The sequence below is a fragment of the Salarias fasciatus genome, chromosome 10, assembly GCF_902148845.1.
Source record: "Salarias fasciatus chromosome 10, fSalaFa1.1, whole genome shotgun sequence".
In the NCBI taxonomy this organism is placed as follows: domain Eukaryota; kingdom Metazoa; phylum Chordata; class Actinopteri; order Blenniiformes; family Blenniidae; genus Salarias; species Salarias fasciatus.
In genome coordinates this window covers 14,771,375-14,796,912 of record NC_043754.1, presented here as the reverse complement: position 1 = coordinate 14,796,912, position 25,538 = coordinate 14,771,375, and the positions used below count along the sequence as shown (strand labels likewise).

The following is a 25,538-nucleotide window of genomic DNA, read 5'->3' as shown; positions in this document are numbered from 1 at the left end:
GGACCCGTGACCGATTCCCGACGGGCCCCATGCGCTGCTGCAGGCAGGGGGCACCCTCCGATCCCTCCCCTTTCTGGGCGGGAGGCTTCTGTCTTTGAGGCTGAGCGGGTGAGATTAGTGGAACTAGATCTCCCCCCAGCGGGGGTTTCCACCATCCAGAGCAACAGGGCCCCCTCTACTGTCAAGGCCTACAGGTCTCGGTGGCAGCTCTGCACGACGTGGTGTTTGGAGAGGGGCTTGGACCTGGTCTCCTGCACTATCGGTGGAGTTTTGGAGTTCCTCCAGGTCCTGTTGGACAGCGGTCGTGCTGCATCCATCCTGGCAGTGTTTGCATCAGCCATCACAGCAGGTCACGGAGGCTTCAGCCGCTTCTCTGTACACAGTCACCTGCTGGTGAAGCGGTTTCTGTACGGGGTGTGTCGGCTGCGGCCACCCCCCAAGCATGTGGTCTCCCCATGGGACCTCCACATTGTGCTGGAGGGTCTTAAGGGACCCCCCTTTGAGCCTTTGGAGCAGGCGGATGACTGCTTTCTCTCCTTCAAGGCCACCATCTTGCTAGCGCTAGCATCCGTCGAAAGAGTTGGGGATCTCTGCGCCTTGTCGGTCCACCCGTCCTGCATGGTGTTCAGCGAGGATGGGGGACTCATACATGTCCGGCCTTACCTGGCCTTTCATCCCAAGGTGATCACTTCGAACTTCCGGTGGCGAGTGATCCGGATCAGAATGCTGAGCTCCCTGCCTGGCTCGTCTGGGGACGATGAACCATGGCCGCGGTTGCTGTGCCCGGTCAGGGCCCTGCGTTGTTATGTCCAGCGCACAGCTGGCTTTCGCACTACAGACCAGCTGTTTGTGAGGTTTGGAGCCAGGGGGTGTGGAGCCCCGCTGACCTCTCAGCATCTCGCTCACTGGGTAGGGGGCGCTATTTCAGCTGCCTATGAGGCACAGAATCTCTCGCCACCGGCAGTGATTCATCCTCATTCCACACGGCATGTGGCTGCCTCTGTGGCCCTGTGCAGAGGGGTCACGGAGAGTGACATATGCCAGGATGCCTCCTGGGCCTCTGTGTCCACCTTTGTGGGTTCATATCTGTTAGATATGTGCACAGACTCTGTGGCCTGTGTGGACCAGGGGGCAGGCCTAAATTACACCGGTTTTACAGTCGCTGCATTGGCTCCCTGTCCACTTCAGGATCGATTTTAACGTTCTCTTATTAGTTTTTATATGTCTTAACGGCCTTGCACCTTCTTATTTAACTGATTCGTTTTTACCCTATTGACCCTCGCGGGCCCTGAGGTCCTCTGGCAGTGGCTTACTGTGTGTTCCTAAAGCTAGAACAAAGACCCATGGCGAGGCGGCTTTTAGCCACTACGGCCACCGCCTATGGAACAGCCTGCCGGAGAACCTCAGGACCGCAGAGACCGTTGAAATTTTTAAAGGGAGGTTGAAAACACACCTTTTTAATCAGGCATTTAACTGACCTTTTATAGTACTCTTATTTCCATCATTATTTATGTAATTTTATTCTATTTTCCTATGTACCTTTAACTTGTTTTACTTTTTCACTTTTTAATATTATCTTATTATTTTACAGTAATTTCAGATCATATTTTATCATGTTTCAGCTGTTTAATTCCAGTGTTTCCTCAGGGGGGTCCTTCACACAGGGAGTTGGTCTCAGTTCAATGCTGGGGTTACTGTGCTTGGGTCCTGTGCGGGTTCCCTTGGTCTGACAGGGTTGGGGGTTGGGCGCTGGAGCCCCAGTATTAATGACCCTCGACTTCTCCTGGTGTGGGCGGCCCCACTGGTGGTGTCTTCCCATGATGCTCAGTGCCATGCCATGTCTTCTCTGTTCTGTGCAACATAATGGGAGTGTGTGTGTGTGTGTGTGTACGTGGTGCATACTGTTTGATGGCGCGCTTTTAATTCTTTTTGTTTTTATGACTGTTTTTACTGTTCAGCACTTTGCGTTGTTTTTATAAATTTGAAAAGTGCTATACAAATAAAGTTTGATTTGGTTTGATTTGATTTGAGAAGCTGGGTTTAACCCTCTCGGTGCTGGTGACATCCAACTTGCGTCTCAATTGTTCATTACCCAAATTGTCCACCTTTCGAAAGAGTTCGCACAAACGGTCAGCCTCAGCTTTTGCCCGTTGATTTGAAAAGACCGTCATCCTTTGGACGTCTTTTGTGGTGGCAGTCTTCTTAATCCTCCAGAGGATCAGGCCGCAGCACAAGCCAATCAGCAGCAGGCCAAAGGTGCTGGAGAAGTCGAAGAACATAACCCTCACAGCGCTGCCGGCGGTCTCCAGATGGGTGAGTGCCCACTGCAGCAGGTAGATGGCGTACGCTGTTTTGGGAACCGGGACTGTATCGGACTACAGTTCTGTTTTTTTGTATCCTAATTACGTAATGCCATTACATATGATCCGTTACTCTCCAACCCTGTTTACAGTATATTTTTGTAGCAAGCCTTTGCAACTATATATAAGCCAGCCATCTAAAGCAAGTATTTCATCTTTTCTTTAACCCTCCTCCTGTGTTAGCTTTCTGTAACCATCCCCGGTGTTAATGGGTCAGTTTCGACCCGTGTCTTAAATCAGCTTTAAAGGGATACTTCAACATTTTGGCAAATTGGCCCATTTAGCGCAATTCCTTTCATTTCGAACAACAAATAATATTGTAGTGTTACGACATTCAAGCAAATACTGGGAACTGCTTTTTCTTTGAAATCACTACGCCCAGACGCCATATTTAGTGAGTAGTTCCGTCTTAGCAATCTTCGCAAAAACAACTCAATCTCGTAATTTTGCAATAATATTTCACAGCGTCGTGAATGTGTGGATTATAATGTGTCCACCAAAGTGTTTTGGGGTTGTTGGATTGTGTATTTGATGAGTTTGATGAGGGGAAGCAAAAATACCATCTACTTCCATTGTGTCCGTCCCGAAAACCTTCCCCGACTCGCCTCTGAATAAACAATAGCTCGTCCTCACAAAAAAGTAAGTATGCTGTTCGAAATGACTAAGGAATTGCGCTAAATGGGCCAATTTGCCAAAATGTTGAAGTATCCCTTTAAAATACACTAAAACAACAACCTATCATCCAGTTATGTTTGTCATCTGTTTGTTACCTTGTTAGGCTTCCTCATCCCTGAAAATGTTGGGTTTAATAGTTTTGGTGTGGGTCTCTGGGCCATTTTTGCAAAATCAGTATACCTCTCGATTTCAATAAAAAAAAGAAAAATGACCCTCAAGAGAATCATGTAATTAAATAAAAGGTTCATGTGTTACCTGAATATTACTGAGGAGTATAGAACACATCTCTGAAATTAATTTGCTTGATTTATTTTTTCATTCAGAAATTAATCACTATAGTAACATCTATGGTGTTTTGGGTCAGTTCCGACCTGTGCATAGTGTCTTCAAAAAATGCAAAAAAAAAATGTCACCAATTAAACTTCAATATTGAAACACTGAACATGATAGAGACCAAAATATGTCCTGAAACCGGGTGCTTTATATGTTTATTTGCACTCTGAAAATCGGCATTTTTGAATGGGTTCCAATGGGACAAGGGCTCTTTTTGAAACCAGCATCATAGCCCCCTGCTGGAATCTCTCCGGAATTACAGCTTTTTTTGCACTTCCACATTATCTTCATATTTTATGAGCAGAGGTTGTTGCCTGGTCTGGAGGTGCGGGTGAGGGGGGCATGTCGAATTGTTGCATATGGATTTTAAAGGTGTTATAAAACAGACACTGGGTCATCAAAGTGCAGCTGGAGCGGTCAGTCAGTGAGATTAAGGCTTCTTGTTTGAGACACAATTGAAAGAAAAAAATCCACGCAGCACTTTAGTCACTTTTTACACTTGGTGAAGTCGTGCACAGCTGTCAGTCCGTCAGGCTGAACGGGTTAAATAAATGAATTAAATTACCGTATTGGCCCGAATATATGACGACTCCGATTATAACATGACCCCTATTTTTCAAAGATCATTTTGTGAAAAAAAAAAAAATGCTGAAGACAGTAAGGTCACTCATAAAACAACTTTTTATTATACAATTGTTATAAACTCAAAAACTCACAACTGAGATAACATTTCACGAGATATAAAATGAAAAAAATATTACTATAGTATTGAATAAAAAATATATTCTCTTTCTCAAAATAAGAAACAATAAGCAACAAATAAGAACCTCAAGGGGTCAAAACTGCATAAATGATGTAAATAACTTTCCAGTGCCTTCAGCTGAATCAGGCTCTGGTGGTGGACATTCCATCTTTCCGTCTTTCAGAGACGTATTCACTCACCCTTCTATCAGTCTCTCTGAGGCGTCGCTCCTGGGACCACGGAAAGCTTTTCTCATAGCGTTAGCATCTGTAGGCGTTTTTTCTGTGCTCTCCAATAAGAACGAGGCTCTGCTACACCAGATCTCCTGGTGGCTTGGCAGTAGTTTGATGACTCTGCTGCGTTTATCACCATCAGTTTAAAGTTGGTATCATAACTTCGCCTCTGTTGTTTGCTCAGTTGTCCAGTGTTCGAGCCCCTTTGTTCCAGATGATCCGCCATTTTTCATCAGATCATTTGATCTCATTTCATCGCTCCACTTGCTCTCTGGTCAGTGATACTTTGGCTCCATCCAGCGGCGCGGATGCGTATTGACCAATGTAATGGAAATTTCTCATGTATGCATGCTTTTTCTCACTTGTAGTGCTCACAGAGGTATTTTTGTAAACAACCGTAGCTCACACACTCAGATGTGTGGGGAACCGCAAATGCTTTGTCTAGAATTTACTTTTCCTGATAATCTTAGCGTAGCAGCTGCAGGCACTCGTGGGAGTCTTCCTGTGTCCAGCCTATGGCTGGGTGCAGTCAAGGCCCCTGGGAGTGAACGTAGCAGATAGTTATTAGAGGCTTGCACGCCCCTGTGAGGGCAGAACTCACTCTGATACTCTGTTGACTGCGTGACTTCTCCTGCTGTACAGCATAATAAAAGATACCAAAACGAACTCACCGGCGGAAGCCCTTTATTAAATAAAATTGCCATAACAGTTGGCGTCACGAACAGGATCCTATGAGTGGAATCCGGCGGAGGACAGAGACCTGGTGATTGGCCATCCTGCGGACAAATTGCTGCGGCCCCGCCGCCATTGACGGACTCTATGGGGACCGGGTCTGGGCCTACCGTCCGGACCACCGCTAGGATCCACGAACTGGTTTCCCTCCTTTTCGGGGAAACTCCTACAAGCACCCGGTGAGTTCTTTCCATATTGGACTGGTTGGAGGGCGAGTGACTGATGTAGTGCCGGTCACTATAATACACAGCATAAAACTTCAATCCTCCCAGAGTGTTTGGTGTTTGGAGTGGGAGAGAGATTGGAGAGGGTTTTTTTAGCACTTTTGCACCCTCGGGTCTGGGCTGGGACCGTAGAGGCGAAAAGGCTGTTGGAGACGTCCAATTGAAAATGGATAACAGATCTGTTGACCACTAGGAGACCGGAAAGGGGTCATTTGTCCCCTGCCCCGGTGTTGGACGGGAGAGGAGTCATTTGGCCCAGGCTCATCTGTTTGTCAGAGTACATCTGATAGACAGGTTGGAGGGACCTGGTCTCCTAGTGGAGAGTCCTCCAGACACCCCAATATGTAATGACATGTCAGGAAAGTATGGGCCCGAGTGTGTGGGACGTGTGAGAGAATTGAGTGAATGGTTTGGGTTCCCCAAAGGGGGGAAGTTTGAGCATGACACAGTGACTGGTTCTGCTAAAATGTTCACTGGGAAACAGGAAAACCAGGGATAAGAAGAAGATTGAGAAGTCACTTTGGATGAGTGAAGCTGGAAGCAGAGATAGAAAGCAGAGGGACATCCGCTGAGGGAGAGAACAGGGAGAGAAAACATCATGAGGGACATGAAAGGGTTTTACTACAGATACATGTGTCTCCGTGCCATCTGCTCTCTTTCGAGGTTGATTCGTACTGGACGTCGGATGTGTGAGGAAAGTGACTGGACTCCTCCCCTTCAAAGATCCATCCAACCACCATGGCCTCTGCTCTACTCTACTCCCACCCTCTCTGAAGTGTCGAACTCCACCTCTGCATCGGCTTCCTACTGAAGGAGTGGTCTGGTCTGTCAGACACTCCCAACACATCGGCGCTGGAAAGCACCACCTCCTGGATGAACGATGGAAGTAAAAACCGAGCCAACAGCTCAACATCATTCATGGTTCTTCCGAAGCAACTCTCCTCAGGGCTCAAGCTACAAGAATCACCCTGACGGGGACGGAGGACGCCAGGGTGAGGCTGGTGGACAGACTGGACACTGGGTCCGTGACTGCCCACATAAGAACTGTGGACATGGACGATGGTGTGGAGAACCAGGCAGAGGAGCACAAGAAGGGGGGACACTGGGTCACGCTGAATTCTCATCCGACTGACGGAGGAAATTCGGACTGAGAAGATGAGATCACCACTGATGGCATGGGTGACGTACGCAAAACAACACACAACCCGCTAACCGCAATGAAGAAGCGCTTTGCACTGATACACAGCTGCACAGGGTCAGGATAGAGTAGCAGAGCTTGAAAAGAATACAAAAAAACAACACACTGATTAATCGTATTTCATGCACAATTAGTGATGTGGGGTTTTGAGGTTTCCCATGCTCATGCTCAAGATAACATGGAAATCTGTGGGATTTTTATTTTAGTTTATTTTTATAAACTTGATTGATTCTGGGACGGTGAATTGGATGTTGACTCCTGGTGATAGAAGAAAGCTTTCCATGTCCACTGAGATGCGACATGTTCTTATTGTCTAAACTTTGCCCGATGACTCTGATTGACAGACAGTCGATGATCAAACTGGAGATGGTGCTCACATCAACCGCAAATTTAAAACTTCAGACAAACCCCAGTGCATATTATATGCACTGTGCATACAGGACGTGATGCTGACTATGAACAATGTTTTTTTTTTCCAGGACTTTGACAGTGATTTGACTATATCAACATTTTTTTGACAGGACTCAGTGCTCAGTGTATGTCTGTCTACTGTCCAGATGTCTTTGTTTAATGTTTCAGGTTCTCACAAATATTTCCAAAGTTTCCCTTGCCAAATCCCGCGATGGGCAATGGAATGATTTGGGACGGTTCGTGCGACAACGCGTGATTTCAGCCGACTGCTGATCCAACCCTCCAATATTCGCCATCTCTCTCAGCATATCGTAAGACCTCCGCTGAAGTACATGTTCTGCAATTTGTACTATTGACATGATATGCCAATGAGCATGCTCGAATAACCACGTATGCAATTGTGTTTTCAAGAACAAACGGAACAAAAGTTCACTTTGTTAGGATCAGAATGTAAAACCTTATTAATTTAATCTTGAGAGGGTTTTTTTTATTCCAGACCCTCCAAAGCGAACTGTAAAACAAACAGTTCATTCAGTAGCTGCATCTTTATCAGCTGAGGAGCCGAGGACAGTTGAATATAAAACAATTGCAGAGGCCTGAGAGACAGCATCACACACACAGCCTAGTGAGCTGATGATGTGGGGTTGAAGATGCACCGATCAGACAGTTTAGTACAAAATAATATACTAATGTGTTTTTGTTTTGTTTTTTTGTCTGGGAAGCATTTGTTTGTTTTGTTAGAAAATTCCTGCAGGTACCCCCATCGCTCCGATCCACAATCCCGATCCTCCATTGCCAGCCGCGCCGCGCTGACCTGAGGGGAGCAGCTTCACAGCAGCGGGAGGTACAGACACACACACACACAACTAGAGGGACTCAGATTGACACAGATTTAGGGAGAAATTGGTTTTTCCTGAGCCTGTGAGGACATGTGCGGTGATTCTGTTCTTCTCTTTCTGCTGAGACTTTTTTTAATGCAGGAGAGAAGGAGAAACTGTTGTGGCTGTGGAAGCAGTGGACACAATAATGGAGGGAGCTGCTCCAGAGGCTGGAGGCGGGGCGGCTGGCGGTTGAGGAGGCTGTGGAGGCGATGGGGTTTTGATTACGAACGTGGAAACTTCCGACGTGATGACGACATGTTGACTGCTGGCTGATCGCCGAGGTCAGAGCATGAACACACACACACACACACACACACACACACACACACATACACACGGACACTTACAAAACCACACAGACAGAGAAAAAGAGAATTCCCAAAGTTATTTTATCAACTTTCAAATGGTGATGATTGTGTCTCGTCACTCTCAAGGGAGAAATATTAATGGGTCAACAGAACTGATCAATCCTAATAAAGGGAGAAAGAAGAGGCAGCAGGCTGCCTCCCTTATGGGTCACTTCTCCCCCCACAGCGCTGTGGCTCTGACCACAGGCTGTGAGGCTCATTGTCTTAGTGAAATTATTTAAGATGTCATGCTTTAATATTGTGAACTTTATGTTTATCTGTACGTATTATGGAGAAAATATACCAATGCTAAACACACAAGAGAACTTATTTAAAGGTATAATACATGATTTTGATTTCCGGGTGGATCACCGAAATAATTGGTGGGTCCTTTTGTCAATCATTCTGACGAGCTGCTTTCGTAAGGCGGTTCTCCGTGCTTGCGCCCAATCAGCTTCTCCCTTTTGCGCATTCAGAGTGTTTCTGTAGCCGGTGAGCTTCTGAGCTAGTACTTACCGATGGTGAGTCTGACATAATGAGACTGTAACTGTTTCGGGAAAAAAGCTTTATTTATGAGCGAGGCGGATCGCAGAAACTGTAAACAGAGCCGTGCACGCCGGAGAAGCGGAGATCGCGCTCGTACACTTCCGAGTTTCCTGGGAGAAGCAGGAGAGCCGGGCGGATGGTCTGGCGCATGGCGTTGTTCAAAAAGTGAGTAACAGACTTGGGGCTTCGTCTTTTCGAGAAAATCGTGTATTAGACCTTTAAGTGAAGGTTTGTTTGTGATTGGCTACAAGAACCCTCAATCAAATGTCAGTTTCAAGATCCACTGACACAGATGGAACTTCCACCTCCATCTGATTTAGCTGGAATATTTGTGGACTGAACAAAGATTATGTAGCTTAATAGGCTCGGTTAAACCTTGCTGAGTAACACTGAGGCCAAGTGTCACATTAACACGTCCTGGATGATGACAGTGGTTACAGGTATTGGATGTGTTATGGCGTGAATAACTGCTGAAGGTGTTTAGTTGAGACGGACAGTCCATATGATACACCTGATTTCACACCAAATCCGCTCACCAGGAAACAGGTTGTCTCTTTCCTGGGAATGTATTCCTGCTGTCGACAGTTTATTCCAAATGATTTTGATTTTATTGCTCCCATTAGGTCTCTGACTGCATGTTTGCAGGTTTCCTGGACTCCAGATGCACTGGAAGCGTCCCGGGCTCTGCAGTCTTCCTTCACTTTTCTGTCTCGACCTGTCATTTCGTTGTTTCTGATATTGAACAAACTGTGATGTTATGGTTCTGATAGTTCTGGTAAAATGATAATGTTCCTTCTATATTAGCAGCTTGCTTCACGATGCGCTGTTTTGACCGCCAGGCTCAGGTTGTTTGGGATTCACGCCGGGGGAATGGACGGCGTTGAAGGACATGTTGATAACATGCAGCTTGTGTTTGAGGTTGTTTTCATTGAGCTGTCTCTTCAGACTGCTCAGCCCCTCCTTTACACTCTCACCAACTTTCTGGGGAATGAGGACAGTTTTTTTTCTCACTCGGGGCTTCGATTAACAAACTAACCCATTCTGATGTGATATATCCTTGGTGTGCATGGTGGTTCGCTGTGGGGAATGCTGCTAACCGCCACCTGAGTACCCTGTGACCACCTGATGGTGGACTTCGTGGAGCTGCTCTGTTTCAGATCAGACAGACCATCACAGGGCCCTTCCCCTCCTGGCTGAAGGGCCTCTCCACTCTTCTGGCTGAACCCAGGTGACTGGATCCAGGTGAAGGACTTCTGCAGGAAACACTGGAAGGCCAGGCAGTGGCCAGGTCCAGGTCCTGCTGGACTCATGCTGCCTTTAAGGTAGCAAAGCGAGCTACCTGGAGCCAGGCGAGTCACTGTAAGCCTTTCCCAGCACCACCCTGACTCCAACAGCTGATCTCCCAGCCACAGGGCAGAATAATCCCTGAGATCAGCTCCTGTGTGAGGTAGTCCACCCTCCACCAGGCAACGGTGAAGATGTTCCTGCTCCTGAGGGTGCTGCTGCCCAAACCGCAGTGGCCCCCCTGCTTCGTTGCAGACGTATGGTGGACCTCACAGGACTCCAGGACAGCCTGTGGTGGAGAGCTGCCCCTGTGGTAGCTCCAGAGTCACATGATGCCAACTGTACTGTTTGTGCTTTTAAGACTTATGCTGCCTCCGCTAACACTTTACAATTCCTTGTTCCTGTTCCTCTCCAGGATTCTCTCTACACATTTCTGCATGCAGGCAGGAATAGCACTGGCACAGAGCTGCAACATCCTTGGTTCTCACTCTAACCCTTACCCTTAGCCTTAGTCTTACCCTTACCCTTTCCCTCTCCTTTTCAGCAGCATTCTGAGGAGGTGTCTTCCCTTAGCATGGCACCATTCATAACCAGCATGAGAGCCTCACTAGTCTTGTTACTGATGGATTTGACCTCCTCATGGAGGAGCAGAAGGCTGTGTGTCCTGGGCCTGCTGAACAGAGTGGCCCTGGACCTCCTTCTTGAAAAGAAAGGGGGGTTTGCCCTCTCATAGGTGATCAGCACTGCTCCTGGGTTCCTGACATCTCAGAGAACATGACTAACGTAGACACTCAGCTGTCTTCCCTGCTTGCTGAATTGAGCTCTCAGGAAACGGGTGTCCCCTTGTCTGGATGGGACTTCTGGGATGGCTGACTGAGGGCAGCTGGCGAGCTTGGCTTACTAAGGTTGCTGGCATGCTTGCTATTTTCCTGTCGATTCTGGGGGTTTTCTCCTGCTGCATTATTCCCCTGGTCCGTTGTCTGGTTGCTCGCATGTTCACAGCTACTTTGGCTCATTATACTTTGCTTCATTCCACTGAGCTGTTTGCATCCTTGTTCGCTCACCTTTCTGATGATTCTGATGATGATGATGCTGATGATTTGGGGTTGATTGACTGATGTGGGGTGTCTGTTGGCATCTCCCATGTGTTGAAGTTGATTAAACCGTGGTTGATTTAATCAAAAGGGGGGAATGTAATGGAAATTTCTCATGTATGCATGCTTTTTCTCACTTGTAGTGCTCACAGAGGTATTTTTGTAAACAACCGTAGCTCACACACTCAGATGTGTGGGGAACCGCAAATGCTTTGTCTAGAATTTACTTTTCCTGATAATCTTAGCGTAGCAGCTGCAGGCACTCGTGGGAGTCTTCCTGTGTCCAGCCTATGGCTGGGTGCAGTCAAGGCCCCTGGGAGTGAACGTAGCAGATAGTTATTAGAGGCTTGCACGCCCCTGTGAGGGCAGAACTCACTCTGATACTCTGTTGACTGCGTGACTTCTCCTGCTGTACAGCATAATAAAAGATACCAAAACGAACTCACCGGCGGAAGCCCTTTATTAAATAAAATTGCCATAACACCATCTACCGTAAGTCCGCGATTATAACACGACCCCACTTTTGAGGATGCAATTTCTGGAAAAAAACATCGTCTTATATTCGGGCCAATACGGTAAATCATAGTCGTGAATACGTGACCCAGCGTTTTGTCCTCCCCTGGGAAAACGTGACATGCTACGTCACCCCCAAATGCAAGACAAACATTTTCTCTTATGGTGCATTCACACCGGACGCGTCGCAAGCGTCGTGAGCGGCGCTTTTCTATGCAAAGTCTATGGTGGACGAGCGTCGTGGAGCGGCGGGCGGCGGGGCGGCGCATCAGGAGCGTCATGAGCGTCGCTTTTCCAGCGTTTCGAGCGTCGACGCCCACGACGCTCGTCCCCGGCGTCAGGAGCGTCGTGAGCGTCGCTTTTTGAGAGTTGGGAAAACTGAACTTTTGACGCGCTGCCGCTGAGCGTCAACCAATCAGAGACGATCCCTCCGGTGCTACGTCACTACGAGTGATCCGAGCACCGATGCGGGCCAACAAGCCAGTGTTGCTAACTTGACGACTTTCTCGCTAAATCTGGCGACTTTCCAAAGCCTCTTGGCGACGTTTTTTTGTCAAAAGCAACTAGCAACAAATCTAGCAACCTTCTCTGGTGCTCTGGAGACGTGACAGGACGTCTCGTTGCTGTCGTCAATGAGCAGCGGGTGCTGCGTGAGCCCCTCCCCCGTCCCAAAGCGCTCACAAGCGGTCAGTCTCAGCAGCGCTCCCCGCTGCAGTCAGAGCAGAGAGGAGCAGAGCAGCCAATAGCGACTTTTCCGACGACGACGCGGTCTAGCTTTATTTAACAAATAAAGCCAAGCCGCTCTCCTGATGCGATCCGCCATAGCTGGAAACAGAAATCATCCTCCAGCGCGCCAATTAACTGACGTGCATCAAGAGCGTCGCGAGCTTTGTGACCACCCGGTGTCAAGCGTCGTGTTTAAAGCGTCACAAGCGTCAGCTTCAAGGCGTCCCGAGCGTCGACGACGCCCGCGACGCGTCCGGTGTGAATGCCCCATTAGAAATTCACTTATACATATATTATGAGGCAGTAATGTACACTCACTTAGGAAACTAACTTTAATCAGATTACTGGTTTGGAAAGATGAACACGTTAGATTGCTCGTTACTGAAAGAAAGTAATCAGATTAAAATAACATTAGTAGCGCGTTAGTGACAACACTGTGTGGTTGGTACTCCACATTGTCCTCTTCCTGAGAAACTTGCTCCTTTATCACGATACTGATCTGTGTCTTCTCCCTCATTTTCTTCAAAAAATGTAATCGAAATGGTCTTTCATGTAAATCTTTTTTCATCTTTGCATGCTGCAAATTGGGGATGTGCCCTCTGTAAGTCAAATGTGTGAAGTGACCTCCCATGTCTGGGCATGGCATGACCTTCTATGTTTGTTTTGCTTTTTTTGCAGCCATACTGGACAAATGAGCATCCCCTGAAGCTCAGATGATTCATTGTAAATTCTAACAAGTTAAGTTTACTCAAAAGAATTTAGGAAACCGATTACCTTGGGAAATATAAGTAAAAGAGCTTCACTGAATCAAGTAGAGTGATATCATCATATCTGAGTGAGCTTCTTCTTTTAAAGTTGTGAGCACTGAAAGTGTGTCAGTAATGTTAACTTCCAACCAAGTTTTTTTTTAACTAAAATTCCTTGAGTAAAATTAGCTGACTACCAATCAAACTGGCACACATTTAGGGTTTTGAACCCATGACCTCTTGGTTGTTAGGCAAGAGCACTAACCTCTCAGCCATCATGCTGCTACATCCAATGTATGTGGACTTCAAACTCTGTCTGAACAGTACTTAATACCAAATGCACTTCATGTACCTTAGTTCAGCCTACATAAAAATAATAACTCCCAAAAATAGCATAATGAAAACCATTATTTATTATTTATTGTTTTTTTGTGTCCGTATTTGCAAACAGCAACAACAGTCATCAGAGGTCAACTTTGGCTGAAACGTTACAGATTAAAGCATGGTGGCTTTACAAGAACCTCGCCAATACCATGTCTTCATCGGGAGTCCGTACTTTCAAATTACAAAGAAAAGCCGGAATCAACACCAGCCTGTCGTATTGGGGCTGTCTGCACCGCTTCAACAGCTTGCATGTTAATGCCTCATTCTTGATGAGCGCCCTCGAGGGTGCAGGATAATGACTGAAAATAACTGCCCACCTGTCAAAAGAACATTTGGGAAGGCAATTCGGCGTCCCTCCTGTACACTGCGCCCTAGGCGGCAGCCTAGTTCACCTGTGCCCAGGGCCGGCCTTGCTGGACTGCAGCATGCATGTGAAACACATCAGAACAGACAGCAGCAATCAGACAAGACGAGCGAAAAATAAGATTTTACAATCCACAATTGTTTATCAGAAAAGAAAAAAATAGTATGAAGTTTGTCATTTTATTTTGTCAGTTTCACATGTGTCACCATGTTACTCCAACAAACTGAAACATGTGGGCAAACTGCATTTTATATTTTGAGTTAAACCAGACAATCCAGCTTTGCAGTTAGCTCACTTTTAATTGGCAACATACTCTGTGGATTTGCATCTTACAAATATAATTGCAATTTTCAAAATAAAAAACATGCAAAATTTTAAAGAAAGGCAAGCAAATAAATCTGCTTAGTACAAGTTTTGAAATAGGTAGGGTTGGAAGGGTTACTTTAAAATTGTAATCCGGTACAATTACAAGTTGCTTGTCAAAAAATGTAATCAGTAACTTACTCTAATTACTTCAATTAAAAAGTAATGAACCAGATTACTTTTACTTACTTTGAGATTACTTCACCAGTAAACTTAAAAATAAAGACAGACAAATACAATGTGTCATCCTCACGGAGTATTGACAACTCTACACACAGCACGAAATGCTCATAGTGTTTTTAATACATGCTGAACTCTTGTGTGTTCAGCCCCAATTAATACCAACAACATGAGATCCTCTAATCTACTGAGAATCTGACTTTCTTTCTGACTCAGGATCAGCAGTACCAGTTCAAATTGTGTTCCTCCAGTAGTTAAACAGAACAGCAGCAGCACCAGGAGCAGTATTGACAGTGTTAAGAGACATTTTAAATACTCAATCTGCTGTGCAACTGTACTGCTGTAGTGAGAAGTAGTGTTTTGTGTTCAGGTATGCCATGTTCAATTTTTTTTTTTCAAGAGTTCAGAGTTCATTCATTCCTTAGTGGCAGAAGGTAACGCTCAGTCTTCAATAAATCCTCCATACAGCCTGAAGATATTATTACCTCCATCAGATTCTTCTGAGTCAGCCTGGTGAGGCTGCAGTTCTCAACAGGCAGGTTACTGACAGGTTAGCAACCTAATAACACTTTAGCTTCACCGTGAGTTCAGGTGTGTTTCATACCTTTTGATGTTTCTTCAGGCTTGAGGTTGAGTCCCTGGATGTTGAGAGCATTTTCATAGCTGGGAGGCAGAATTTGCATTGTACAGATAAGTTCTGGGCCTCATCTGACTTAAATGCAAAATGATGTCTAAGTTTCCAGCCAAAGAATGAGTTTCTCTCTCTGGTAGCAGCCATGACTCCAGCAGCAGGTGGTAAAATCCATGGAAACGCGGGTTGTTTCATTCATATAGCAGTAGAGCAGAGGGCTGCTCAGTGATAGCGGTCGATGCAGCATCTATCATTTATATATCTACAGCACCTATTGTTTATAAATCTATGTTGGTGTCGCAGTTTGTGTCGTAAAGTGCTGTAAAGTGCCATAAAGTAAACCAACTGCTCTCCCTCCAGAGATCCAACTGAGGAAAAGGGGCAGGTGAGGTGGTGTGCGGACCCGGGTAAGGAAGCGTCCATTCAGACCTCCGCTTCCATCCATCATACTGGCGAATGTGTGTTCGCTTCGGAATAAGATGGACCAACTTCATGCGAAGTGTCAGGGGGAAAGACTTTTTCGGGATGCCTCCATCATCGCCTTAATCATGGCTTGATAAATCCATCTCTGACTCAGAAATCAGCTTGGACAACTTCTTTACTGTCCTGGCAGATAGGACCGTGGATTCGGGAAAGGAGAGGGGTGGGGGACTGTGTGTGTTTATTAACAAGCGTTGGTGCGTTAATGTTAAAATACATAATGTCATCTGTACCCCGGATCTGGAAATGCTAACTATTTCACTGCGTCCCTTCTATCTTCCAAGAGAATTTCCCGTGGTGGTTATTGGGGTTGTGTACAGTCCACCAAATGTTAATATCAGGGCAGCTGCAGAGTTGATAGCAGTTAATGCTAACTCAATGCTAAACAAGTACCCAGGAGCCCCAGTGTTTTACTTGGGCGACTACAACAACTGTCGATTGGACAATGTGCGGCCATCTTTCCATGAGTGTGTTCATGTTCCCACAAGGAGGGGAAATACCTTGGACTTGTGTTACGAGAATATAACAGACGCCTTCACTGGCTGCGCTCATCCACCCCTGGGATCCTCTGATCACAATGTTTAGGCCTTTCTTCCTCTGTACAAACAAGAACTGAAGCGCACTGAGTCGCAACTCCACAGCGCTGCGCAGTGGTCGGAGGGCACAATTGCATGCCTCCAAGGCTGCCTGGCATGCACGGACTGGAGCAAATTTGATGGTGATTTGGATAAACGAGCATCTGTTGTAACAGATTATATCAATTTTTGTGTTAATAACTGTATCCCCATGGTAACCTGAAGGACATTTCCGAATTCTAAACCTTGGATTACATCTCATATTAGAAGAAGACTGATGGAAAAACGGTATTTCAACAGAAGGATTGGGCCTCACTCAGAATGATTGATAGACAGATTAAAAATGACATCATTAAAGCAAAGCTCAGATACAAACCCAGAATAGAGCAGGATTTTGCAAATATGGACACTAAACAAGCTTTTCAGAGAATAAAAAACACTCACAGGACAGAAGGTGAAACAGGACTATTCCACAGTCACAGAACACCAAATCTTTGCCACACTCAACACCTTTTATTCCAGATTTAACATCACTGACTTCTCAGCTGCCTGTAACGAGCTCCTTGACACTCTCCCATTTGATCCATCAGCATCTCTTCCATTTACAGAGGAAGATGTTCGACAGGAATTGAGCCGATGCAAAGTTGGCAAGGCTATGGGGCTGGATGGCATCTCTGCCAAGGTGCTTAAACTGTGTGCCATGGAACTGTGTCCTGTTCTGTTCTCCATCATGCAGGAGTCTTATCACACTGCATGGTGGCCCACACTCTGGAGAACATCTACAATCATCCCTTTGCCAAAGAAACCACGGCCCTCAGAACCCAACCACTATAGACCTGTTGCACTCACACCTATAGTGAGTAAATGTTATGAGAAACTGATTCTACGGACCATCCTTCCAGCTGTCAATACTCAGCTGGACAAACATCAGTTTGCTTATAAGGTCAAGCGTGGTTCGGAGGATGCTGTGGCATGTCTACTCCACTCCCTCCTTCAACATCTGGAAACACCTGGCAACTTTGCAGCAGTTCTTTTTGTGGATTTAAGTTCAGCCTTTAACACCATACAATGCCACCTGATGATACACAAATTACAGCAGTTAAACATCTAATCTCAAATCATCCACTTGATCCATAGTTTTTCGAGCAACAGACCACAGGCTGTGAGGATAGGAACTGCCATATCTGACACCACCATTACCAACACTGGAGCCCCACAGGGCTGTGTACTCAGTCCCTTTCTCTACACGCTCTATACACTAATCGATATAGATAATGATCGATCACCCTCTTCACAACTTCTTCCAGCTCCTCCCCTCCGGGCGCAGATATCGGACTCTTAAATGCAGAGGCCCGTTTTAACAAGAGTTTTGTTCCACCTGCTATTGCTGTACTGAACAAGGTACCTCATTGAATTACTTGCCAATCTATGTTAAATGCTGTTTATTGTTCTTTGTTGTATATTCTCTGTTTTTTTAATTGTCTTATTGTCGTACTTGTGGTGTATGTGATGGTGTCCATAACATCTTGAACTGACATGGAAGGCTATGGAAACAAATTTCCCTTCACGGGATAATAAAGACCTATCTATCGAAAGTGTCACAATGTCTGTTGTAATTCTGGTATATTCCGTCTGATTTTCAAAAGTAATCTGCCTGAGTAATCCTTGTTTTCATCAGATATACCTGTGATGAGATTACAGACTTTTTTAATCTACTGCAACGGATTACAGTTACATTTTTTTTTTTGTATCCTGAATATGTAACGTTACACGTAATCCGTTACTTCCCGACCCTGGAAATAGGCTACATCACTTAAATAGCTATAGTCAAGATGGAACAGTCTACAACATTCTGAATGTACAAAAGCACCAACACAAGCCACAAGAAACTAAAACTTAGAGTCTATGTTCTGGAAATCTGATGCACGATCTCTGTTTTCAACTTCCTTTGTCTTTGTCTTGTTGCCTCGCCCCCTGTTGGAACAATGAAATTTTTCTTGAACTATTTTCCATGATAATGGTAAATTTCTTTTTGCACTTAGCAATGATTCCAATAAATGTACAGATTTTTTTTAACTTACCTGAAAATCGGCTGAATCTGTGACAATGTCTCTGGCAAAGCCTTTTTGTGTGTTTCTGGCAACACCCAACATATAACAGCCCCAAAAATGGCTAAAGCTCCCATTAGAATATATGGAAGTGACGTGTTGTATTGTCCTGCCGAAAAGGAACTTCAGGTTAAGAAAAACAGATTTTTCATTCTTTGGAATGTTAAACTTGCTGCTATAAATTTTAGAGTTCATGTACTGTCGATTAAAAGTGAGTGTTGACACATTTTCAACAGGTAACATCATTGAGAGAGACATACATTCACCCACAAATAGCCTGCATGAACATTTTGGATAACGGGAAGCAGGAAGTGTACCTAAAGAAACCCTTCACATGCACAGTAATTCCAGGCTCACACTGGATGCATTCTGGCTGCGGAATGGACACCACAACTAATCCGTAGTCATTAAAATCAATGCTATGGTCACACCGGCCATGGTTCGACTGCAGTCTGGCTAAGGAGCCGTTGCGGAGCTCCGTCAACTTTCCGCAAGGATCCCATTTTTCCGCTGCTTTCTATCGAGTTAAATGGGTTTCATATTGTTTGGGGGAGAGAGCGACGGATCTTGCAACCTCCTCCAGGAGACCACAGAGGCACCGGAGACAGTGTGAGTGACAAAGCTGCGGTAATTTCGTACCGGAGACATAACGCAGCCTGAACACATCCAGTGTAAGCCCGGCGTAAAACAAAAGTTGAGAATATAATTGGGGTTATATGACTCTTGGATGACCGTCTGAAGGAGGTATTGAAAGCACTGAATGTTCCCTTCGAGCATGCACAGTTTGAGTATGCATACCAACAACGTCACCTATAACCCCTGGGTGAATCGAGGAAGTTAACAAGTTCCTGTGTCAGATTCGGTTTCTCAGTTCTATTTCATATTTCATTCCTGCCACATACACCTTCAGGGTGGTTGGAGATTGGCCTCTATTCAGAAGAGACTGCAAAAATTCCAGGACTGTGGGGACCAGACACAGCACAGGGTCCTCCCTACGGGTGTTGCACCACTGGGCAACCAACTTCCATCTATTGTCATACTGCAGCAAGGTGGATGGCGCTCTGGTACTCAAGATGGTCCATCTGCGCAGCAGAGGAAACCATGTCTGCGCCAGCAAGAAGGGGGCCACAAGTAGCAGTGTGTGGCCCTCCTGAAGGACTCTCAGGAAGGTTGACCAAATCAAAGGGTGAGGCAGAAAGGAGGCCCTCCAACCAGAGGTGTGCCAGTGTGCCCTGACCCAGAGGGCTGGTGGGTTCCCTTCAAGGAAAATTGAAGTGAACAGTGGGTTGACTGCCAAAAAGACTCCAGATTGTGCACATCAACTCTGGGTGAAGGCACCACACTCCTGGTGAGGGACTCTGACAGGAAAGGGAGTCTGCTGGTTGATTCTGGTCCTCAGGTAGACCCAGGCCTACAGGTTGGCCAGATGGGGGGCCACCTACCTGAGCAATTGCTGAAAAACATGCAGCAGCTGGGCAGATCTGGTGCTGCAGTGGTGGTTGATGTGGAAGAGAGCTGAGGTGTTGACTGAAGCTGCGTTCACACCGAACGCGATTTCCGTGATTTTGTGTCAAAATACAATTAAAAACAAATGGAAACGCGTGTTCCAGCTGCGACAAGATGCGACGCGTCAGACGTGGCGCGTTGTCGCGACGCGTCTGACGCGTTTTCGCATAATAGCATAATAGCACAATAGGCTCTCGTGATGAGGTCATTGGTTATCGAACACTGGGGTCGGGGGCACCTCACAACTGACCGCAGAGACTCCTCCAGTGACACGATGAGGGATGCTATGGCCAGTTAAACCTCAGGCTTGCATTACAGGGTGACTTCAGCTGTGCCATGCATGGCCACCAAAGCTTGGCCATCTGCTGAAGCTCTGTGAGGGAGCCATACTGTCGCTCCAGCAAGAATACAGCTCCCTCAGGAAATCCTCTGAGGGAGAAACAGCAAATGCAGAGTTGGGCTACCTGTGCTGGAAGAAGGCTGGGCAGGCTGTAATACCTCGAGTTGCAGCCTTTACAAGGCTGCAAGCAGGACCACCCGGACTGAGTCATTCCCTGTGTCACTCAATAAGCCCCGAGCCGACAACAGGGATGTTGACTCTGACACCACAGAGACCTGATCACCCTCCTCATCACGAAAATGAGAGGCAGAAGCTGCAAGGGACACTATATCATCGTCAGGGACACATACTGGTGTGAACCGGGTGGATGACATCCTCACCTTGTCCACAGGAGTGGCCAGCTGCCATCCACGCAGGAGAGATCTCATTTCTGCCAGTTCTCTATGCAGTTGATCTACTTCTGAGGTAAGCTGCTGCTCAGTCTTTGCCCTCTACCTGGGGGGGTCTGGCCACAGCAGCAGTCCCCCCATGGCACCTTGAGCATCTCAGGTGAGAAGATGGCACCCTGGAGGGGAGGGATCATCCTCAGCAACAGAGGATGCCTGCTCCAGCCCAGAAACTCACAGACATGTAGCTGCAATCCATGCAGGGGTTGTCCAACAGCCCCTCCCTGAGGTGATAACAGCCAAGACACCTTGGGCAGAGGTCATGACCATCATCTGCCTGGAGAGAAGCCCCACAGGTAGTGCAATGGTGAGAGCTGTCCATTAAATTCTAGCTGGGCTGTGTCCTGGAGAAGGAAGCTGCACCGAGGCTTACTCCTTTTCCTGCCCCTTCGCTATGGACACCGTGCGCCGGAAAGCGGATGGGCAGAACTGGCAACAATACGCCAGGACACTGCAGCGGTCCTCACCAGCTCCAAGAGGACACCCACCATGTGGTAAACAGCAACAGTGGGCCCCAATAGAAATAGGAGGAGAAATAGTATAATGTGGCCCTACAAGCAGCGGTAGCTAACATGACCGAGTTGCTAAACGGTCGGGATCATTCTGATAAGCCATGTGAGGGGCGCGTGAGTGGTGTTCCCGACCGCACTGGTGAAGCTAACACCGACAGTGTTGCGAAGAGCTGCGGCCTGCATGTCAACCTGCCTGGGGAAGAGCAACTGCTGTCCACCCGACATTCAACAAGAAAAGAGTAAGAGTTGATGAATAAATCCCTGATCCAGAAGAGATGCAGCCCCGACCCACCTTGAATGAAGGAGACCTTCTTTGGATCACCCTGAGGTCACAGGTGACGTATGCATACTCAAACTGCACAAGCACAAAGGGAACATTCAGTGCTGTCAGCACCACCTTCTGACAGTCAGTAGGGATGAAATAGAACTTTCAACCTCCTCATAATAAGACTATTCTGGTGGGGAGACAAAGCATTAATTTCTGTATCACCGTGCTGCCTTTTAACAAGATCAGTCATCAATACATTTTGGTGATTCTTTTGACAAAAAGCCAAACTAACATAGCCAACTACTTTTTTTTAACCACCTTCTTAACATTGTGTGGGTGCCCATTCTTGATGCCAATTGTGGAGAAACCATTGCTACTGTTGGTCCTGTTACTCAAAACAATACAGTTGAATTTACCCAGGTAAATGATGAAAGGGGAGATGATGGTTCCAATACGGGCAGCCATGGAGCAACATCCCATTGCTGTGTTTCTGATGACAGTAGGGAAGAGCTCCGATGAGACGGCATACACCACGCAGAAAGCAGCAGTGATGCCAAACTTTCCCAACATCTCAAGAGCCACAGCCACTCCTGGTAAACCTGCATGGAAATAAGGCAGAAGAAACAAAAAAACAAAAAATGTAATTTGAAATACCTTTTTTTTTTTTTTTTTTAACTCCAAGAGCTGATGAACAATAGAAATCTTGTCTAAATAACCAAAGCATGCTTAAGCAAACAAAAATTTATTAGCAAATGTATCCAGAGTGCCAACCTTATCATATTGTGTATTTTCCATTTTCTAATCATTTCTGTTTGTATGCACCTTTGGTGCATATTTCATGAAGCAAATTATATTAAAAAAAAAACAAAAAAGCAAAAAAAAAATGCACATTACCGATTGGAATGAGGTTCACACAGAGGATCATAATGCCTCCGAGTAGGAGAGTGGAAGACTGACAGATGTGCCTGGAGCAGTACTGGAGCAAAACTAGGGCAATTAGGTAAGCTGGCACTTCTATGACAGCTGATATGAAGCAATTTAGGTATGGATCACCATGCAAATTTGAAGTGTTCAGGACGAGAGCATAGTAACTGGTGGTGATGATGAACCTGTCAAGATAATACACACAAGAAACATGAGTGAAAACCCAAAAACCAAACCACAAAGAATTTTGGAATCAACTCTGAGTCATCTGGGAAGCCAAACATGTTTTCTCTTGATTGAACATGACTGGAGAATGCAAACTGTCAACTGCTGTGTTTGTTGATAATATTTTCAGGATTTATATTGCATCAACAAATTGATATACAAACCACAGAGATGAACAGACTAATGTAATGGAGAGAAGATTGCAGGATTTCAAAATGTCAAGTATGCTGGCTTTCTCCTCTTTCCTGACCGTTGCATATTCAACCTGAAAAAACAAAGAAATATTTGAAGCAATTTAACAATTTCAAATATTGATCCGACTTGACAGTAAATTACCTATAGGAGACTCTGATATTTGTGATATTTGGGATAAAAATGCTTTGAAAAAGGTGGTACAGTTGCATCCCTAAGTATATCTCATTGTTTCCATTAAAAACAAAAAGAGTTTGTTCATAACAGTACCTCAGCTTTAGTGAAAATATCCAGCGGAGCTTCTACTTTATTCATCTTGGCGGCTTCTTTCAGGATGGCCTCTGCTTCCTCCACTTTCCCCTGAGAAAACAGCCACCGAGGAGACTCTGGAACCAACCTGGTCAGTTGAATACAAGAATACAGTATGTGCTGAAAAACACAATTTTTTCACCAACAGAAAAGGATGATTCAGACATATTTACGTGCATCATTACATAAAGGATCTGATATGATTCAGTGAGCACAGGGGTGGAGGCCACTTCAGGGAGACTCGAAAAATGTTGGTTATTAATTCTTCTTTCAACTTTCCCAACAGAATTTGCAAGTCACAAATAACAGACAGGACAAGACATGTTGAAAGGATGGGTTTTGTTGTTTTCATATAAATTTCTCACCACCACAGAGGGATGTAGATCAAGCCTGTGGCAGCCATGGGAATCAGTAACAACCGCCACTCTCGGAGGAAATAGCCCGCTAAAGGCATCAACATGTACCCCACGGCCGAGCTCATACAGACTCCAAGAGAGCAGAAAAGCACTCTGGTTTTGGGGCTGAGAATCTCTGACCCTGTGGGTGGTAGAAGTGAAACAATAACCCAGTCAATCAAACCTGGCATAAACTTTGGCAAAATAATAATCTCAAGGAGCAACTTCTCTTAACCATTTATTTTCAATAAACACTCCGGTTAAGGTCAGAATGGTGACATTCATACCTAGCACAAATCCAATGATGTAGTTCGAGTGTCCCCCACCACCCACAATGAAGAAGATGAAGGAGAAGATCTCCCAGTTGGGGGAGAATATCTGTGCTGTGAGAGAGACAGCCTGAACAGCCATCATGATGAAGAGTGCTGGCTTCCTCCCGAACCTGTGTGGCAAGTTGAGTTGATTAAATTTCTGTTTTCAAACCGCTACCAGGGATATTGGGAAAATTGTTTACAAAAAAATAGCTTCTTCCTCACAAACCTGTCAGACAACTGGCCTGAGATCAGCGCTCCCACCAGCATACCACCGTAATAAATAGATGAGGACAGTGGAATTTTGTATGCATCGTCACACACCAAGTCCCACTGCAAACAAACAATCAGGCTGCCTCACATGCACATTTAAGAGCACGCAAACATGCACACAACCCTTTGAAAGAGTGACATTGATTTCTTGATGTGATACTTGGCCGCAGGCAGACAGTACCATTTCATATATTCACATAAAATGTGCAGACAAGTTACAACAGGGAATTCTGGGTTGCATTTTTCCAGCAATACAAAGAAATAAAATGAAAAAAACTTTCCAATTGAGTTTTCTTGCATTGCCTGCTTCCATTAGTCTCTCTCGTTCATTATTAGAATACGAGTATGTTTCTTTTTTTATGCTCATGTCAGTGGTTGGAAAAAGCTGTTTTAAGTGCATATATACAACAAATACTTAATATTCTCAACAGCTGATCTCTACTGATATACATATTTCATATTTCAAATAACTTTAGGATCATTAAAAACTTAACAAGGTAATAAAGAATGAAACAACGTATCGAAACAAAAAAATTAAAGATTCAGTGACTGCTCACCTCTGTTACAATAGTTGACTGGTAGATTTCTTTGCTGTATATCCAGCCATCGAGACAACGCTCCCGAGGAATGTCACTCACGTTTACTTCGACATTTGGAATGGAGTTGTTTTGAGAGAAACTTTGCACAATCTCCAGGTTCAGTCTCCAGCAGGAGCTGCGTTGTGCAGCACCGTTGACTGTTTCCATTGGAATCGTAACGTTTCTCCACATCTCACTGATGTTGTTGTTTTCAGGAATATAGCATTCATGAGGTGGCGTGTCGCCAACAAACACTATATAACTACCAATAAATCCATTTGGGATGAGGCTGATGGCCAAGGCAAAAAAGATCCTTCGTTGGAAGGGTCCCCAGGAGCCCAGAAAAGATGTGATGGTGTCATAGTCCCTGATATTTTCACTTGCCATTATTTCACAAAAAAATATTGATGATTCAAAGATAAAAACCACACTAAAGTAGAATCCAAGGCTGCGTTGGTGTTGATAGGCAGGTGACGGACTGCTGTCTGCAACTCCATGATTTGCTTTTGAAGCCAAAGTCAGCTATCAAGCTGAGCTCACACTTTATGTCCAGCCTTCGCCTGACCTGGGAGGTTACGCGTTTACATAAAATGCTGTAAAACATTGTGAAACATTTCCTCATCAATCTTGATATCAGTTAAATGTTGTCGCGGCCATGGGGGCAGCTGGAGGTCGCTGCCCCATTGACTGTGGACCAGGCCGCTCGACTTTATGGGAAGCAGGACTGCTTTGGGCCATTTTGGGGCCATTCTGTGTGTATTTTCGTGTTTATTTGCGTTCTGTTTCATTATGGTTGTGTTCTGTTTATTGATGCCGTACTGTTGCCACCTTTTCTTTTATTATTGTGTTCATTTCATGTCGGACCGTGGACCGGGGGGTTGCTGGGGGAGTGACCCGGCCTGCATGCCAGCATTATTTAGTTTCTGTGTGTTGGTGTGTGAAATGTTCCTGGAGCTTAGTTGTTTTAACAATAAAACCCGGTTGAGCAAAGAGCAGCAGTCTCCTCATCTCCTTCCTTCAAGTCACTGCTCGATGCTATAATATATTGCCACAACTTTTATGCCTAAAGTACAAATTTACTGAATGAAAGGAGGAAACTGGAACTTCCGTGAATGTGTTGTAGTGGAAT

The 25,538-nt window shown here is 45.5% G+C and overlaps 1 protein-coding gene across 1 annotated transcript; it reads right to left on the bottom strand.

The window, feature by feature from the left end:
• Positions 1-671: 671 nt before the first annotated feature.
• On the bottom strand, positions 672-24,796 carry LOC115395708 (solute carrier family 22 member 4-like). Its single transcript, XM_030101341.1, has 10 exons — positions 24,389-24,796; positions 23,788-23,891; positions 23,535-23,689; positions 23,218-23,389; positions 22,814-22,940; positions 22,516-22,616; positions 22,097-22,311; positions 21,619-21,801; positions 18,104-18,239; positions 672-795 (listed from the first exon to the last, which is right to left on the bottom strand). Exons 1-10 carry the CDS (start codon positions 24,794-24,796, stop codon positions 672-674), a joined length of 1,725 nt encoding a protein of 574 aa, XP_029957201.1.
• Positions 24,797-25,538: the final 742 nt, after the last annotated feature.